Source organism: Anolis carolinensis, chromosome 3 (assembly GCF_035594765.1).
Source record: "Anolis carolinensis isolate JA03-04 chromosome 3, rAnoCar3.1.pri, whole genome shotgun sequence".
Taxonomy (NCBI): Eukaryota; Metazoa; Chordata; class Lepidosauria; order Squamata; family Dactyloidae; genus Anolis; species Anolis carolinensis.
The window spans coordinates 241,968,828-241,988,896 of NC_085843.1; the positions used below are offsets into that span (position 1 = coordinate 241,968,828).

Below are 20,069 nucleotides of genomic sequence, written 5' to 3' on the forward strand. Positions count from 1 at the left end.
GTTAGTAGTCAGCTGCAATAAATCACTACTGACCGAGAGGTCATGAGTTCAAGCCAGCCCAGGTCAAAGTAAGTTCCCGACCATTTAATAGTCTAGCTTGCTATGCCTATGCAGCCAAAAGACAGTTGCATCTGTCAAGTAGGAATTCAGGTACCGCTTATGCAGGAGGCTAATTTAACTAATTTACAACACCATAAAATCTCCAGCAGCGTGCAGAAGAATGAGGAAGTACTCCATCAAGGTCTCACAAGTGGTAGCTCCCCCTGTGGCTAGAATTGAGCACACCCTCATGTAGCTAGAATTTGGAACGTTAAATTGCCTCTGTGTCTGTCAATATATGTTGTATGTCTAATGGCATTGAATGTTTGCCATGTATATGTGCATTGTGATCCACCCTGCGTCCCCTTTGGGGTGAGAAGGATGGAACATAAATACTGCAAATAAATACAGTTTAGGGAAGAGCCTTTTTAATTCTCTGGCATAGGGCTCCTCCCTTCCCAAACTACATTTTCCAGAGTTCTGTGCTGTTTCCAGCAAACACTGATCCCACTCTTCCCTGCTCCTAATGGTGAGACTCCATTAATTTACAGAGGAAAGGCAAGGCACTAAGGCAGGCTTTTTGGCTTTGCTTTCAGCTCTGCTTCCTTGCACTGAATATAAATCTGACCTTCTGAGATTTACAAAACTAAAATGAAAAAGTATGGGGTAAGTTTCAATTCTTAAATTTTTGTATGGGTCATGCCCACATATCAGATATCGCCTCATAAGTATGAATTTAATGAATTTGATACAACTTACAAGAACAAAAAAAAATGCAGGGTTGTTGTGTGTTCTCCGGGCTGTATGGCCATGTTCCAGAAGTATTCTCTCCTGACGTTTCACCCATATCTATGGCAGGCATCCTCAGAGGTTGTGAGGTGATGCACAACCTCTAGTGTTTACGTGCTATTGTCTTTGACATGTTAAAAGACAAAGATGACAGCATCTAAGGAAATTATGGTGTACTCCATGATTGTTTACACGACATTCTTGCTAGATTTAACCAAAATTGATAAAGCAATGTCTTTTACACTCATTCAAATTCTTGCAAAAATATATTATATTGGGTTGTTCTATGTTTTCCGGGACGTATGGCCATGTTCCAGAAGTATTCTCTCCTGACGTTTCACCCACATCTATGGCAGGCATCCTCAGAGGTTGTGAGGCATGGAGAAACTAAGCAAGGAAGGACACACATTTATAATGAAACATGTTTCCTCCCCAGTTGGGGTTGCTAATGTTCTGGAACTAAATCTTGCATCTACATAGTGCAAGTAAAATCTCATGAGATTATATGATAGAAATAATGGTTGGTACACTAGTCAGAAAATGAACTGCTTTGTGGGATGACCTCAATGCTGCCTTAACAGAATCTGTACCCAATATGACACAGTTGTCTCACACAATGTAGAAACAAACTAGCAGTCATAGAAATGGCAGGGCATATCTCTAAATGTTTGACACGCAAGAACAGACATCAAGGGAATATTGTCAGAAGGTCAAGACTGTGGCTGATATATATACTTCTCTCTCTTCAATAGTATTTCATCACTTCTTCAGTTTTATCTTGTCTGTCCACTAGTAATAAAAAGCTCTATTTCTGCTCTCTTAATATTTCATCTTCATACTAACAAATCACAACACTATTCTAAACCTACAACCAGAAAACACCTGTAATTATTTCTTTTGAAACTAAAGTTGTATTGCAGTACCTTAAAAGTTAATGAATTTATTACACCACAAACCTTCAAGGATTAGTCTACACATGATATGCAACTCTGGTCCATGAAAACCTGTGCCATAATATATTGATCTTTAAAGTGCCACAAGACCTTGCCAATTTTGTTCCAACTTATTGATATGGTGTCCTCTCTGGAGACTGTAACAAGTCTATTTGCCCATCCCATGAATAGTGGGGGTATTGCCCCTTTCAGTGCAGCAAAAATTAATCTCACGGAAAACTACCTGCACAGCCTGGGTGTATTGCTTAAGGAGAGCTCAATGGGACCCTTCCTTTGCACCCAGGATGTGACTCTGCATTGAATTGCTCAAGGAAAAAGGAACATGCTTCGTTCTATACAAAATCTACTCTCATAAGTAGTAGCATATGTTCATGTTGTTGAATATGGAGAACAACTAGTTTTCAACAAAATAAAAGGCTGTATATGCATTTTGACATGGATTATTTACCATCCAGATGAAACAGCATAACTCGAGACTTACTTTTCACATTTCTTCATGCTGAGCTTGATTTCATATTGTCCATCAACATTAGGCTAAAGTGCTGGCAAAGAGTGGCACGGAGCCATAAAAAGCAAGCATTGCAATGCATACACAAGCATTAGCAATCTGGGGAAAGGATTGCACAGATACTATGGCACATGAATGTTAGGACTGTATGTACTGATGTACTTGTGAAGCTACTGTTTCAAAGTGGAAGTCATGATGGACAACTTGGGGGCCATATACACCTCCTCAATTCTTAGAAGGCTGTAATCTATATTTTATCATCAGTTGGGATGAAAATGGCAGAATTGCCCCAAAGTCCCTGAGAGGAGGGAGGGGGACATTTTTTACAATTGTAAAAGTTTTTTTACAATTACAGTGTTCCCTCCCTACTTTGCGGTTCACCTTTCGCTCCCCCACTGCTTCACGATTTTTTTCCTAAGAGATGCGCATGCGCAAAAGGTGCCAGTTTCCCTTCTGAGCATGTGCCATACCTCTTATCGGTGTCCAGCCAGACTACTCTGGATGCCGATGAGAGGGAGGAACATGCACAAAAAGGAAACTGGCAGGTGCCGGAGAGGAAGAAGCACAGGAAGGCTTGCAAGGGGAGAAAGGCCACCTAACTACTAATATAATGTGTAAATATTGAAATAAATATAGTGTCCCTACTTCATGGAAGTTCTCTTATTGCGGGTGGTCCTTGAACATAACCCCCGCGATAAGTGAGGGAACACTACAAAAATGGAGGTGCTAATAAGCCCTTGCAGGTAGTGTAAGGGCTGTTAATGAAACTCTAACAACTACCATCTACTACAATTTCACAGACACTCTGTCCTTGATCCAGATGAGGTATTCTTAAATTCACTATCCAGAATGAGAACATGAGCATTAATAACATTATGGGTAGGAAAGGGAAGGCATATCAAGTCAGGACTTTTTGAAAAGGGGAAAAAATATAGGCTTTTTCTAATGTGGAAGGCAACATACAATGGATCATGTGGTGGACCATGTGGCAAAGTAGCAGATGTTTCTAAAAGGGAAAGTCAAAGATTAAGGGTCTGTCTGAGACTGATATTTCAAAGACTCAAATAGTACAAGTCTAATAAATCCTTTATTTTTACTAAAAACAAGAATTTAAATCTGGTTGTTCAAAAGTCAGAAATCTTATTAGAAATTTGTAATGTTTTACCAAGTAAAAGGCAGAAAGGACAAGTTGTGCATATGGAAGGACACTGTCTGGCTTTTTGATTTTTTGTCCAAGGACATATTTTTAAGATCTTCAATTCATGCTTAAGTTTAAAAAACGTTAAAAGCAGTATAGTACACTGACCAGCCTCTTAAATATGTTCTTATTGCTATGAACACCTGCTCAATACTTCATAAGGCATCTGGTAAATGAAACTGCTGTCACGTAAAGGTACTGTTTACCACCTATCAATGAGATTCACCTTTAGAACCAACCTATCTTCAATAAGTAAATGCCTCTCTTTTTACGTAATGGCTATTTGATTGTACCTCATCTCCAACAGCTATGAAAGCAACCCAGTAATAAACCTGAACCCCAATGATTAATTTCATAGTTGGTATGCAAGTGAGACTGACATGGGAAATACTCACCTACATAACATAAAAACTAGAAGACCAGCAATACTATAAGCTACTTTCTCACACCAGTTAATCAACAAGTTGTATGGAATAAAGTGAACAGCTTGGAAATGAGAAAGTAATATGTTAAAATGGTTAACAGCATAGTTTACAGAGATATTAAAGGAGGATAACAGGTATATTTCTCATTTTATTTCTTTACATATATTCATAAAATAAACTTTACATTCTTCTTGATAGAGCTGTCTACATCATTCCCATTTGAAGGTCACTGCATACTCAAGGACTCCAGGACACATTTAAGGCAAATAAGGCTTTCTGTAGTAGTGCAATTGCTGCCATGTTTTGCCTCAAGCATCATTATCATAATTTCATGGTCATCGAAAACTTAGGACAAAGAAAGAGGAAGCCCCCTACTGAATTCTTCGGGGCTCCCTGGATGATAACCAGCTTGTGCCCTTTGCCTAAAACATCTTAAATTAAGCAAATTTTCCAATCCATGGAAACTGAAGCAATGTCATTTTTGGTGCACAAACTGTTGCACTGTTCTTTCACTCTCTCTTTTCAGTTCCTCAATATGTGCATCTATGCATTCCACAATGTGGTAAGTTCGTTTTTCTTCTTCTTTGAAAAACTTGGCAACAACGGCCCCAAGGTTTGCAATCTGATGGGGGCTCTGAAAAGAAAATATACATATATTGAACAGTATTCTGGAACCAAAATGTTTGGCCTTAATTCTATTTTATTCTTAAGCAGTAACGCTAGACAACACCAGTTTATGATATATTGACACATCTACACAGCATAGCATCTTTTCAGCAAATGATGCAATGCAGGGATGAAAAATATTACCAAGGTAATTCCAACCAGAACTCAATTTTCTTCCAAAACTAAAGTGAAATGCTACTGAAGTGCAGCATGTGCATAATTTTTTATTACGTCGGTGGCTACATTATTTCCAGGCTTGTGCAAACAGGAGGTGGAGGTGGAAAAGAAAGGTGCCAGATCTTCAGAGATGCCAGCCACAAATGCAGGCAAAACATCAAGAAAAAATGCTGCTAGAACATAGCTATACAGGTTGGAAACCACACAACATTCAAGTGATTCTGGCCATGAAAGTCTTCGACAATACAAAATTGTGATTATTCACCATCTTGTACTGCTGCCTCTACCTTCCAAAGGTAGGGCAACTGTGTGGATATTCACAGAGCAGTCCCATCCCTAGGAGATGGTGAAGAAGTGAGGGATCCCCACCCACAGTGCACCCAATTCCCAAAGATGTATCTGTTCTGTCCTCAGGAGGTGAGCAGGAGAGACGAGTCAACACTCCCCACTGCACCACTAGCCTTTGCAAAAGTAGAGGCCCACAACTTTCAATATCCCCACACAAAGCCTGAAAACCACAGTTCAATTTTATGCATGGGCATTCAGATGTAAGCACCAATGCAATGACATTGAGGCACACAAATGTGACTCATATACTAAGCTCTTTCATTATTGCATCCTGCATATAATATTAAAAAATTTAAATGTCTTTTGAATGGCCCTTATCTCTAATCACTGAATACATATTCCTGCTTAACAGCTGAAGGTAGTTCCTGTTCCAATCCAAAACTTGTTCTCGAAGTTGCCAAGGGCTATGAGAGCTGCACAACTGACAACTCAGGGGTACATGAGCTGTAAATACTCCTGGAATAAGGATACACGTTTGTTCTCTTCTAGAGCTATTACAAAAATGCATATTCTATAAGAATGTATCAATAGGACACAAAAGCACGGTAAACCACTACATTCATATACACACTTAGTTTCAGGACAAAAATGATTGATACCCCAACTGCCCTGCCTTACAATACTTGCTGAACATAAAATAAGATCATGCATTCATTAATTTACAACAACTTTAGTCTAATCACTCAGCTTTTGTGTAACTACAGGAAAGGAGATTCCACCTGAACATCAGGAAGAACTTCCTCACTGTGAGAGCTGTTCGGCAGTGGAACTCCCTCCCCCGGACTGTGGTGGAGGCTCCTTCTTTGGAGGCTTTTAAACAGAGGCTGGATGGCCATCTGTCAGGGGTGCTTTAAATGTGATTTCCTGCTTCTTGGGAGGGGGTTGGACTGGATGCCAATGAGGTCTCTTCCAACTCTACTATTCTATGATTCTATGAACATATATGATGCTGTTTTCATAACAATTATGAGACCCACATTGAATCCATCCTCATTTGCCTGTATTCATACCCACACAATTATCTACTGCACTGTCTTAAAATTGGGAGTCCCAACACCAAATGGGGTCCCTTTAGCTCAGTGTTGGGGTCATGAAAAAAAATCAACAGGAAAAAGTTTTTAAACACCACACATTTACACAAATCTGTTAGTGGCATAGTGTTTACAGTGGACTCTGCAAAAAATTCATCATCTGTACTTCAAAAAAGAAAAATCAGCTTGTTTAGCAAGCCTTGTAAATGCTGATTTATTATCAGTAATTTTTATAATACTTATTTTATATAACTATATACCTAGCGTCACATAAAAAATACTCAGGTGGAAAGAGATTGAGAGTGAAAAAATGTTTAAGAAGCCCTGATCTACTCTATGTGCAACCCTTGCAGTATTCGCATGTGCACAAGAAGAGTATCTGACACAACAAATGGCTCCAAAGTAAGCCTACGCTTCCACAGAAAAGGTTGCAGCAGAATTTTAGCTGCTAGTGTTATTATGGCATACAAATGCTTTCAGGCCCTCTAGAGACATTGGAGAAATGATTCTCCATGGCTTCATGCATTTGACGTTAGCAGCCCTTGAAAAGGAAAAGGTGGGTCTAGCCCTGCACACATATTACTTGTCTATGTAGAGGAAAGTATTGTCAACCAAACTTAAGTTATTAAGTTATCCTTTTCTATGCCCACTAGTCAGCTTCTACTGCCATCAAGTGTCAAATCAAGGAAGCTCTACAGTCCTCAAGTGAAAAGAGGCTTTGTGGCCTGAATGGTGAAAACTTTCTGAATAGGTTACTCAAGTTAAAACATAAATTTCCACATATAAGGTCAGATAGTACATTATTTTATAGTGCTTACCAAAGGCAAAAATTCTTCGTCACAGTAGCTTGCTGGAGCGCAAATAAATTCCTTGTTTTCATGTGACAAGGCATCCGATCTCAGAAGGGGACTATAGGATAGAGATTCCACAGAGTGGTTCCTGCTGACAGGAGGTGACTGTTCAATGGCTGGATTAGAAAGAGAGACTTTGGCTGACAATTGTTGCATCTTCTGGAGTTCCTCTGCATAGTGCTGAACAACCTTTTCAAATCTAGCCTGGAGAAGTCTTACTTCTTCCTCATGCTTGCACTGTAGCTCTTGAATTTTTCTGAATTTTGATCAGAAACAGTAAGTTAGATCAGAAAACACAAGCTCTTTTCAGATGCAAATATCAAATAATTTTTGACAACGTACCAATGTACCAAACTTTTTGTTTTCTGTCCTCCACACATGACCCAGGCAAAAACACAAGGACACAGTGTCCAAAGAAAATATCATGGTATATCCTGGCATGACCACTATCACTACATACAGAAGCACTACCCATCAACAGCAATCTGCTTTGATAAACACAGCATCCAATGAGTGCTGAAGCAGACTTCATCTACTGTCAAAGAATAACAATCTGCAAAGTACTTAAAATCACAAAAGAGTCAAGTGTTTTAGAATGCATCAAGATTTCTTGGTATCTAAAGCCAGTAGTCTCATAAATTAAATTATTGTCAAGTACCGTTCTTTCAGAAAGCTGCCTCAGCTTCCAAATTTATATAGGTTCTTACCTGCTGTCTTTATTCTTTAACTCAGTCACCTGATGCTGCATCTCCTTCACAATACTCTCATACTGGTCTTGGGAGATGTGAGATGAGGTCTCCAAGAGAGCTCTAGTTTCTGCTAGTTCCTTCTGTAGTTGCTGCTTCTCAGACTCCACTTTATTTAGGGCCTTGGTATAACTTTCATGGAGTTCTGCTACTGGGGTGTTTTTTACCTTAATGTCAAAAATGCTTTTGTTAGTACTGTCTTGTTCGTTTTATAAGTCTAAGTCTCGCTAAAATTTAGCTCTGCATTATAGATTGAAGTAGTATATTTTCCAAGCCTCCTACTTGGAAAAAAATCCCTCCAGAGGGCAAATCAATCAGAAAACATCTGAACCAGTCTAGATCTTGACAGACTGAACTAATCAAACCTACAGAGGTACAAACTTTCCTCATTCGTCTCAATTGGGTGTGAACTTCAAGACCAATTTGTGACCACTTAAACGTCAGTCACATTAAATGTGTTCCAGCTGTAAAGCACACTATTTACACCCGAGCCAATGGAAATGCCGGCCTTCAGTTGGGTATAACCAAACCTCCTGATATTCCATTCATTTAAAATTACTGTGTGATTAGTGCATTGGAGAGTTGCAGAACAAAGTTTAAATAACCAGCTGGGACTGACTATTCTAGAACAACGTGTCCAAAATCCTATTACAAACAAAACTGACCACATGCAGGAATACAAATCAGAGCTTAAGGAAGGCCTGCTTTGAAGCTTTTAGCCAAAGCATTCCCTTTTGAAGTTCTGTGTTTTTAGTTTGGATTAATGATTACATTTGTAAAGCAATGTAACTCAGGCAACTAGCCTCTTCCCCATTCACACCCCCACATTATAATTAGCTTACAAGACTGACAATATATTTCCCATGTTAGGATTTCATAATGCAAAGTCTATGCTCACTGCACTTAGACATAAAGCATATGTGGACCACAAAGTAGGCAGTGGAGCATGGTAGAGTCTCCTTCTCTGGAGATTTTTAAGCAGAGGCTGGCTGGCCATCTGTCAGAGGTGCTTTGCTTCCGTGTTCCTGCATGGCAAGAGATTGGACTGGGTGGCCCTTGGGATCTCTTCCAGTTCTATGATTCTATGCTTCTATAGAGAACACTCTTCCACAAATGAGAATGTTTGGACATGATACCCTCTGTCCTCTATGTAGAGACAGAGAGGGACCCTGGGTTTGTGGGTTTCTTTTTAGGTCCCCTCACTAGATGCATACATGAGTATCCAAACTAAAAATCCTGCTTGGTCAATTTAATTTGAAAAATCCAGACTGGCCCCATGTCCAAATAATTACTAATGTAGGAAAATTCTATTTGTTTTGACCATGGTGGGGGGGGGGGGGGAGAGAGGTCTTACTAGTTCAGTAATACGAATCACAGAAAATCCATGCCTACCAAAGACTAACTGCATCAGGAATTGTTTCAATAATGAGAAGGAACTGTTAAGATGCACCTACTCATGTGATCAACATTTGTCACTAGAGCTTCACAGTGTCTTCTAGTCATGGGCCCTGTATTTGTATCATTCAATTAATTTGTGTTTCCATTTCGTTCCGTCCATTTGGATGGCACGAAACAGTACACCTCTTTCCTGTATGGAAAAAACATTGAAACGAAAAGGAAAGTAGGAACAGAAACTGTTTGGTCGGCTGCTTTTCGGACCACTGAGCCCTGCCTGTCGGGCCAATCAGCAGAGGAGAAGAACGCCATCCACCTCACCTGCTGCCTGCCTTGCCTCGCCTCACCACCACCATTCTGCAGACTGAGGAGAAAGCATCATATGTGGTATCTTAAGCCTTTCCTTTACACTCACTTCTCTTCTGCAGATCGAGAGTTAAACTTCTCAGAATTAGTAGAATCTTAAGTAACTCTGATGCTTTTAATCCAGGTCGTAATGAAGGATATAAGTACAAACCATGCCATGTTTTTAAGGAGATTTTATTTATAGAAAGAAAGAATCCCTAAAAATCGGGGGACAACGCAAACGGCATAAAACTTGGTGGGCAAAGAGTGGTAGATGTGCCCTCCATGTGTGCCAATTTTCACCCCTCTAACCTTAAAAATGAGGGGAAGGGGAGCCTGGGAAGGATGCCCATGTTGGCCAATGGTCTGAACATTTTTGTTCTTTCAGACCCAGAACAAAAAAGCTCATTCGGAAAGGCACCAGTTTTTAGGAGAGGCACTTGAAAATGAAAACGGGATCTTATGAATGAAACAAACCAAAACAGATAGCGATTCTATACAAATGCTCAAGACTAGTGTCTTCATAATAATGTTACTGGCTATACTATACCCCAGGATTCAAATCCCCACTGCCAGGAGCCATATTGCTTCCCAGTCTTTAGAGACTTGAACGAACATAACATGAGGTATGCCAATTCTGAGTCAGTGTGGTGTAGTACTTTGAACATTGAACTACAATTTTGGAGACCAGGGTCCAAATCGTCATTTGACCATGGAAATCTATTGGGTTACCTTGGGCAAGTTGGGTTACCTTAGGGAAAGGCAAAGGCAACCCCCTTTAAATAAATATTGCCAGGAAAACCCTATGATGGGTTTTCCAGAGGGTCTTCATAAGTTAGAAATGATTTGGAGGTATGCAACAATGGCAACACCACACATTAGCTACATCACTGTGTATAGTGGTTCAAATGAACTACAGTGTCAAGTGGCATGTATGCTTTTTATAATAATGTTTTTAGTGATATTCTTCACTAAGTTTCAGTAAGATTACTTGCACTGACACCTAGTGGTCACAGAAAAAGACAATAAGCATATTCTCCTTCAGCCTACCTGGGGAATACAGTCTTGTCCTTTTTTATTCCTAAATTTAAAATGCTTACTGCAACATAAACCCAAATAATGTCACTTGAGTCACATCAAGCCTTTAAACTTAAACACACACATTTAGCACCTTGACCTAGCAATTTCAGAAGAAAATCATATCATTTTCAACTTTATATAAAAACATGAATGTTAACACTTGCCAGTGCAAAATACAGAAGCATACACTGTTCATAGAGATAGCGCAGAATACATAATAATGGAACCAATATGACAGATGCTACCTTTTGCAGCATTTCAGAGAGGTGCTGATTTTCTTGTCTGAGCGTCTCCAACTGAGAATGGATAGCCTGAAGTAACAGGTTAAAAAAAAGTTACCCTTTGATTTTTCTAATCATTGGTACAGAGCAGGTACATACATTCCTTTGGATGTATGCCTTTTACAAAGGCATGTATTGTTCATTTCATAAAACAGTTCAGGTGTAAAAATCTCAACTTTCATCTCAGCAAGTTTCTAACCCACATACTCGAATTTAAACATACAATACCAACAAGACTAAGGAGGCTGGATCAGCAAAAACGTAAGCAAACAAAAGAAGTCATGTATCATTAATCTGAATTTCAAGGTTTCTAACTGTATACATCAAAACATTTCAAGGTATAGCAGGCATTTTACCCTGTGCTCCACTGCTTTCCGCTCTGTTTTTTCTATTTCTGTTTTTAACTGTTGCTCCAAGCTCAAAGCAGAACCACTAGATGAGGCGATTCTGATGTCGCGCTGCTGCAGTTCCCTTGCTAGCTGGGTAACCTCCTGCTTCACGCCCTCCAATTCAAAGTTATGACTTCGTTCCTTGTGTAATAGTTGCTCCTTTAGCTGAACAGAAACATACATGATTTTTTAGGTTAACACTTCAGTGATGCTTCACTCCCTCCAATTCAAAATTATGACTTCATTCCTTCGTTCCTCCTTCAGTTGGACATATATATATTAGGTTAACACTTCAGAAAGAAAGTCGGATGTAGTTTCACAGACTAATTCAAGGCTCCCTGGAAGCATGTGTTCCAGAGCATCCTCACTATCAAATCCTAGTCTGCAGCAGAATACATTTAGCACCAAAACAAAAACAAAAAAAGAAGAAAAAGAAGAATGCTTCTGTCAGACGACACTGTACAGATTTTTTATCTCCCACACACTTGGATGGTTGTATTTAGTTGAATCATCAATTCATTCATATGAAATGGCAAGCTTGCTATAAATGGACTGGCACACTAACATTTTTAAAGCCATATTCCCTCCCAGATTATGCTTTATTTGTAAGCTATACATGAATATAGGCTGTGATAGAGAATACAAGATATACTTGTATTTCTTTAATTTTAAGACACACTTTCCCCCCAAATAAACATCTTTAAAAACAGGGTGTGTCCTAGAATTACAGGGTTTTTTAAAATTGTATCAGAAGTGAATTGAGAACATACGCAAGTTGCTTCTGGTGTGAGAGAATTGGCCGTCTACAAAGACGTTGCCCAGGGGACACCCAGTTGTATTACCATCCTGCTGGGAGGCTTCTCTCATGTCCCCACATAACTAGGGCTGACAGATGAGAGCTCACCCCATCTTCCAGATTCAAACTTTCAACTTTCAGGTCAACAGTTCAGCCGGCACAAGGGTTTAACCCATTGCACTATCATAATCACAGCATGAATCACAGGTGCATGCTATTTATTCGTTGTTGTTGTTGTTGCTGGTACTGAAATTAGTGTGCATCTTACAATTGATGGTGCCTTAGAAGCGAGGGCTGTTTCACCTAAAAAGGACCACTCCTACCGATTTGTTGAGAATAAACAAAAAACAGGCTCCAGCATTTTGTCTTTTCCCTGTACATCTGCCTACATATGAAATCTTTTGTTGCATCTGTGACAGTTTCCTGTGGCATCTGGAAAGTGGTTTATGACATCAGAAGCTTCTTCTGAAGTCAGTATGTGAAATGAAAGAAGAAATGGGACTGCCTCTGGCATGTTGACACTTCAGCAAACAACAGTTTGTTGGTGGATCTTGCTTCCTATGATCTGCATTGTATATTTTTACTTCTCACAACAATCTTTGCATTTACAACTCATAGCAAGCCATGCTGTATGTTATCTTTGATTTCTTGCTTTAGCCATGAATTTATGGCAGATTAACTAATCATATAGGCTTAATTATTTGTGGTTTGTTTCTTTCTTATTCCCTTTGTCAGGTCAAGTTGGGTAGTTATGGAAGGAAGTTATGGACAGCCTTATTGCTAGGTTTAGACATAATATCAAATAATGATTTAAAGACCCGACCAAACCTAGAGGCTATTAATGGGTAATGAATTATGATTTGTTTGCAAGGTAAGATTCTGATGGAACAATAGGCCAGATTTCAACAGTCATCAACTTGGCTCACTGTTATATGCAAATCTAAGCACCTGTACCTGTATTTTTATCAATTCATTCATCCATCCATTGAATTTATATCCCATCTGTTTCAATGCAGCTTATTCAAATCAGATATTTTATTGTCTCAAATAAATGTCTCCTCTTCTATCTGGCCACTTCTATGCCTCTCTAGCTGCTACTGGATAAATGGAGACCCAGGGATCCCAGAGAGAAATTTAAAAACATTAAAGAATAACAACGTAATTTGTCTTTAAAGCATATAGCAACCCCTTCTGTTGCTAGACATTTTTTTCCTTGCACCAGTTCATAAACCTGCTCGCATCTGTATAATGAACCCACAAGTTACTCTTCTGCAACATACTTGAAGGGGTTTGAAAGAAAGGACCAAGTAGTTAAGGAAGACTGTCACTAACCTACATCGACACAAACAACTGTAACAATCCTTCATACCAACCAAATTTGGAAGCTGGTGCTTTTTTCTATTTATGTTTCACTGGATGTAGGGAGGAATCTGACTCAGTTTCTTTTCTAACACCAATGCTGGGTTAGAGCCAACACACAACTCTTTGCATTCATTAATTCTTCTGAATTTTAGTAGACCATATTTTCAAGTAGATGCTCTGGAGATCAGACCACAAGATACAAAGCAACTTATGTATTTTTTTAAGTTTACTTTGCATCTCATCCTTAATAGTGTAATGACATGACCAGCTTATATCTAAGCTTCTGTAAAAATTGCTATAATTCTCCAGTTTAGTTTAATGAATTACCATCCACACTACTTATTTTCAAAAAGAAACTCCCACCTTTTTCATTTCCACGTCGGCCTGGTAGAGGCGCTCTTCAGCCAGCTGTAGTTCCCAGTTCTTTTCCATTACTTGTTCATCTGACTGGATGCTCTTTGCTTTTGCAGATCCCATGCTAACCCCCAAAAGATACAAGCATTGGATATGTCATAAGCCATTATAATATTACAATGCAGGAAACAAACAATTTAGAAATTTTTTACATTTACATCTTGGAAGAACTTTATGGTTTGTTCTACTGTGCTTCAAAATTTGTTAAAAAATTGGAATTACACAGAAAGCCAAGATTATTATAATGATACTTTGGTTGGCTACTTTAAAGTGGGTCACCTAACAGCAGCGGACAGAGGTTTGCTTGCTGGAGTTTGTGTGGTAGTCATCTCCAATTCTGCGGGTGAGGAATTCAAAAATGAGCTTTTGCCTCACTCCCCAAAGCCAAAGCTGAGGAAGGAATGCTCGCCCTGCCCTCTGTGCTAGACTTTGGACACTTTCCAAATGCTTCAAGCTCAGCATCATATCAGAGATAAAACCTCATCCATCATTCCTCAGGTGAGGGACCTTGGTGGTGGCAAGCTATCTACCAAAACAAGACAAAAGTTGTGGATCACTTCAGAGAAAGGAACAACCAATTAGATGCTCAAAAGGACTAAGGAAGAGTTGAGTCATTTGTCTCATGTTCCACTGGACAGCAGTAAAAACTATAGAGTAACAATGTACTCTCAAAAAGTCTGATTCAAAACACATGTACATGTTGATTTAATAATTTTAAATCAAAAGAAGTAGGATTAGCAATACTGAGAATCATAGAGTTGGAAGAGACCTCATGGGCCATCCAGTCCAACCCCCTGCTAAGAAGCAGGAGGAAATCGCATTCAAAGCACCCCCGACAGATGGCCATCCAGCCTCTGCTTAAAAGCCTCCAAAGAAGGAGCCTCCACCACACTCTGGGGGAGAGAGTTCCACTGCCGAACAGCTCTCACAGTGAGAAAGTTCTTCCTGATGTTCAGGTGAAATCTCCTTTCCTGTAGTTTAAAGCCATTGTTCCGTGTCCTAGTATCCAGGGCAACAGAAAACAAGCTTTCTCCTTTCTCCCTATGACTTCCCTTCACATATTTATACATGGCTATCATGTCTCTTCTCAGCCTTCTCTTCTGTATACTAAACATGTCCAGCTCTTTCAGCTGCTCCTCATAGGGCTTGTTCTCCAGATCCTTGATCATTTTAGTCGCCCTCCTCTGGACACATTCCAGCTTGTCAACATCTAGTGGTATACTACATCAGACTGATTACATTCAGCAAATGTATCTGTTATTCTTCTGAAAGAATTCTCAGAAGAGAAGGGGAACTTCATAATTGATTTTACTAGATTAATTGTTTAACTTTTAGAGATGAGAGATCATATATTCTTGATTTCAGATGGAACAGAAAATGCATGGCAGACTGTTGAAGTTATAGGGAAAAAAGTAATAATTTAGATAGGTTCTGATGTCAAGAGGCATACCGGAGGAGAGCTTCTTTAGATCGTAGCTTTTCAGATAACCTGAGTATCTCCTGCTGTAACTCTTCATTATGAACCTCCAAGCTATTAATGAAGTCCTCCTGAGACAAAACAGTGGCTCTGAGTTCCATCTTTTCATTGTGCAGAACCTTCAAGAGAGACAGCAGAAATTACTGTTACAGTGATATAATAAATGAAATTAACATATTAACTGTCAATCAAGCTATTATGTCCAAATATACATGTCAAACAGAGGATGACTAGGAACAACCTCTCCCCACATTGTTCCTCATCTAGGACCGTCTTTGCACCAAGAAGCTGAGCACAAAGCTGGCAGAAAGCCCATTTAATTAATGACTTGCCAGCCCACTGCTATTACAAGCTGTACACAACTTTGCTTCCAAGCAATTCAGCCACAAACCTCCAGTGAGTGCTGGGAAATTTTCAATTCCTCTGTGAGTCTTTGTTGTTCTTCCAAAATCTTCTTGTTTTTATCAGTCAAATCATCTACTCTCATATTCAGTCGCTTCATTTCCAGTTCATTGGCACAGATAGTATCATTGGCTATTTCCAGTTTGCTGGTTAAGTGATAGATTTCAGATTTGCTTGCTAGTTCAACAGACTCCAGCATTTCCTTCCGACTGGACAACTGGGTCTGTAATACACAGTGCACTTATCCACTGAGAATTAAGCACAAAAGAGCACAAATAAAGCTACATTTTGCACTTTAAACCATCACAACATTTTCCACTGTGATAGACAACATTTCTAGGATTTGCTTCCAGTGGAGAAATGAGGAGACATCACAATTATTTTACTCAAAATCATAAGATTGTATACGTTTAATGCATATCTTTGGCTATTAATGTTGACATTTAAAATCCCATCCTACTAGATAAGCCTTAGATAAACTTTTTGAGGAGGACAGCTATCAGTCCAAGTTTCCACTATCTGTCACTCATATCTCAGTTCTTTCAGAGAGAAGTTCTGAAATTACAGGATAACTTATGGAAGTGATCTGAGCATTCTGAAAGTATGTAGGTTATGATTGGAGGGAGAAGTACATGTTCTCCTCTCTGTGGCTGTTAAGTCTCAGAAATGCCTTCAAAGCAGAGCATGACTTCCTGACTTCTTAAACAATTCTGACTTCTTAAACAATTCTGAGCTGGGGAGGTGATTTAACTCTAGTGCTGGGCTTCATAATATACTACTGATTAATAATCCACCTCTTCTTTTCAAGAGAGGGACAATTTTAGCAACAAGAACAAAATTTAGCTAGCTTGGGCTGTTAGAAATTTGGGAACTGCTGACCTTCCGTAGTCTTATTAGTTTTAAATTTAAATAAACTCATTCACTAAACTGACCAACACACTAAATTGATTTCAGGGAATCTGGTTAAGAATGCAAGATATGATTATATGAGCCACACTGTTCAGCAATTACAGTTTCACACACTCAAATTAGGTGCACCTTTAAAAACTGGCAGAACATGTAAATGGCAGGGGAATATTACATGCCACATTCATTAATTGCCATTACGTCTTCTCAAGTTTACAGTTTTTCCTCACAGTATCAGCTTAACAAGAAAACTGAAAAACACAACATTCCAGGGCTTGAGAAGCAGTTAAAACTAAACACAGCATGGATACGACCTTAGTACCCAGTAAAGTAATATACACCATTTTGACACTAGTGCACATGGAAGCTCTTATGGGATCAGGGGAAAAAAACTCGTATTACTAGAGGCATGTGAATGAGCAATAACAACATATGTTACATTTTATTTTAGTCCACTTTTAGTATTCAACATTATACTACATTGATGGAAACAAGCATCTTGGCATTTGCTAGAGCCATTTTTCCATGTGCAGCAAAGGCTATCCAAAAAAATGTAGTACTCTGTTTGGTAGAATAATCCCATAACTGACATAGAGGACATAAAAGCCAACATAAATTCCACAAAAGTTACATCCTCAAAATATTAAAGAAAAGGAGCAACATTCCTGTTAAATGAACAAGAATTCCACCTTTCCTGACACACCAGAATCTGATGCAGGTCTCATCACACCCTGCAGCAGGGTCTATTCACTAGTTTATATACTCTATTTTTATTCTGTTTTTCTCCCTGACTTTCTCAAAGTGGTTGCAGAGGTAGAATCACTCTAGTAATGTATATACCACATTCAGAGGAGCAGATTTTCCCTCAGATGATCCAAGTTTGTGGCATACAAAGAAATAATCCTCCCATGTCAACATGCATAGGGCAATTGCACATCTTCTATCAAATATACTGTATCAAAATCCCATTTCCGCTTTTGCTTGCTGTGACAGACAAAGCAGGCCAACCAAAGCTCCAAGAAAGTCTACCTGCTGAAAGGTAACCCATTTTGAATACAGGCACAGCTGCAGAGTGGCATCTGTTTCAAAAAATATCATAGTCCAAGCAAATCTGCCAGTATCTACCTTTTCCAAAGCTCCCATCAGTGTCAATTCCAATTCCATCACTGTCAACTTCTCCCATGCAGAACTTACACTTGATGGCAACTCTGGAGTTCATTAAATGCAAAGCTCCTAGCAAGAGCTTCTTATCAACATCAGCTGTGATTGAGCAAGCTTCTTCACAGTTGGCATCTGGTCACTTTAACTAAGCCACAGCAGCACTACCTCGATGAACACGTTAATATGTCAAGAACAGTAAAAGTTTTGCTCTCCTGCTTAAAGAGACACAAGTGAAAGAACTATGAATTTACACTGATTCAGTTATCTCACCAGATGCACTTTTGTAGGAAACACACCATTTTTAAAAGTGCTACTTAAGTGTTATCTCACACCTAGGAGCTACACAGTTCTTAAAATTTTACACTATGCAATTTTGTTACAAGAGCAGTTGTACAGCCTTTCCCCTGTTGATTATTAAGAGCAAATTGATTTCCAGTCACTGAATACATTTTGGATTGTTTCCCTATTATGTATATTTACTGGACAGGACATGCTTATTCTGCGCAAAAATCAAGATTATTTCAATGGTACCATAAACTATACTAGGACCCAGAGTATTTATCTAAGTCTTTTCCCCTGCTTCCCAGACATCCATTAACCCAACCTGAAAGAGTTCAGACTGCTCAGCCAATGCCTTCCTCTGGGCTTCCAGCGATGCCACATGCTGTTGGTAGTGCAAACGCTGTGTCTCCCAATCTAGAGATTTTTGGCGGAACTCCTGTAGAGAAAATTGTCATTGGCTATCTATTTGGTTGAAAAATATACCCCGTTCCAAATGTGACCATACTTTTTACTCTAAGGCAATGCTTCTGAAGCAGGCATATCACATTAATATGTGCTACACATATAATGTTTGTGCAACGAACAAAATACATCTTCTCCAGGCAATTCTATGGCATACTTCTGCCAGACATTACCATTGTCACCTTGGATGACCCAGAAAATTCCTTGAGAGGGTATCTATCCATCCAGGAATTTTATAGGTCCTCCAGGGCAACTCTGATATTTATAGTGTAAGTTGTTCATTTCTATAGGGTTACCTATTCTCCACGGTTTCCTGTTTCCAAGCTAAATTCAGGAATGTATAAGATGTAGATAGGGAGGTTGCACTGTATTCCCAACTGAGTAATGTATTCAGTCTTGTTATAATTGCTTTGTGGAATGTAACTGTCACGAGTGCATTAAATATAGTTTGTGATACAATTTCAGATGAAGCTAGCTTCCAGTGGATAGATTCCAAAAATATCCCTGTACCAGCTAATTTTCAAATAATCTTTAACTAAAAACAGTGCTATGGCTTGATGCAAATAATAAATAATTTTCCACATATTGTTTATAATTAGAATTCAGCCTCCTGGTTGCTTCACATAAAAATTTAGTGGCCCAGCGGAAGAGCTACTATCTCCCTACAACCTGGCATAATGTATATAATATTATTCATGCCAAGTGTTTTTCTCCATTCATAGAGAAAGTTGGAGACCCAACAGTGCATACACGCAGACACACACACACACACAGAAGGAAAGCAAAGTTTAATTATTAGGCAAAGGATAAAATGCAAACAAAAAAAGGAGAATGTGTTGAGCTCTTATGAGACACCATTCCACACATTCTACATATACCTTTGCAGAAATAAACCACCATTAAGCTGAGCAGGATTTATTCTTGAGAAATACTCTCACAGCCATAGCTGCAAGTAAATAAATATACTTGGGATTTTTCCAATCCAGTCAACTATTTGGGGCTACTAAATTCTTATAAGAGATGGCCAAAAGTGTATTATATTCACTTACCTCTAATTTCTTGGTCAGCATGCTTACATCAGATTGATCATTTTCTTGGCTCTTGGAAGTCTGCCTAGCTTCTTTCAATTGTTTCTTCAGCAATTTCTCATAACTCCTCTTTAGTCTGGCTAGCTGCAAACAAAGCAAGGCAATTTCTGAAAACCTAAAGGCTGACAGACACTGACATCCAATAACTGGAAGCCCACATTTACCATTGAGATATATATATTCAATGCTAAAAGAAATATAAATATAGCAGAGGTAATGGAAAATTTAGTTTATTAGTCTCTGATATGTTCAAGGATAAAAGATTAAAACAACATGTTGTAGATATCAGTTTACATATACTATGATTCTATGTGATATGTTTCTAATATAGAATTTCTGCATTTTATTTGGAAGTTTCAATGAAGTTAAATTATCAATCAAAATAATAAAGAAAAGAAAGTCCTTCTCAACGGAGAACGCTACGAAGAGTTATATCCAATATGTATTCTACCTCAAAGTGACCTCCTGAAATCAGTGGGACTGAAATTGTCTGTGACT

General features: G+C 38.9%; 1 protein-coding gene across 6 annotated transcripts in view; it reads right to left on the minus strand.

Annotated features, from left to right (window-relative positions):
* Positions 1-4,047: 4,047 nt before the first annotated feature.
* The window catches only part of cep63 (centrosomal protein 63), a 39,547-nt gene continuing 23,525 nt past the window's right edge, over positions 4,048-20,069 (minus strand). For 5 of the 6 annotated variants that reach the window (XM_008106369.3, XM_008106371.3, XM_008106370.3 and 2 more), the window contains 10 exons: positions 19,533-19,655; positions 18,344-18,457; positions 15,662-15,895; positions 15,244-15,389; positions 13,743-13,857; positions 11,189-11,386; positions 10,797-10,862; positions 7,693-7,898; positions 6,953-7,241; positions 4,048-4,546 (listed from right to left, as the gene is read on the minus strand). In XM_008106369.3, coding sequence (XP_008104576.2) covers positions 4,388-4,546; positions 6,953-7,241; positions 7,693-7,898; positions 10,797-10,862; positions 11,189-11,386; positions 13,743-13,857; positions 15,244-15,389; positions 15,662-15,895; positions 18,344-18,457; positions 19,533-19,655 — 1,650 coding nt within the window. In that variant the 3' untranslated portion in view covers positions 4,048-4,387. The remainder of the gene's footprint in view (positions 4,547-6,952; positions 7,242-7,692; positions 7,899-10,796; positions 10,863-11,188; positions 11,387-13,742; positions 13,858-15,243; positions 15,390-15,661; positions 15,896-18,343; positions 18,458-19,532; positions 19,656-20,069) is intronic. The other variant, XM_008106372.3, reaches the window with a different exon arrangement.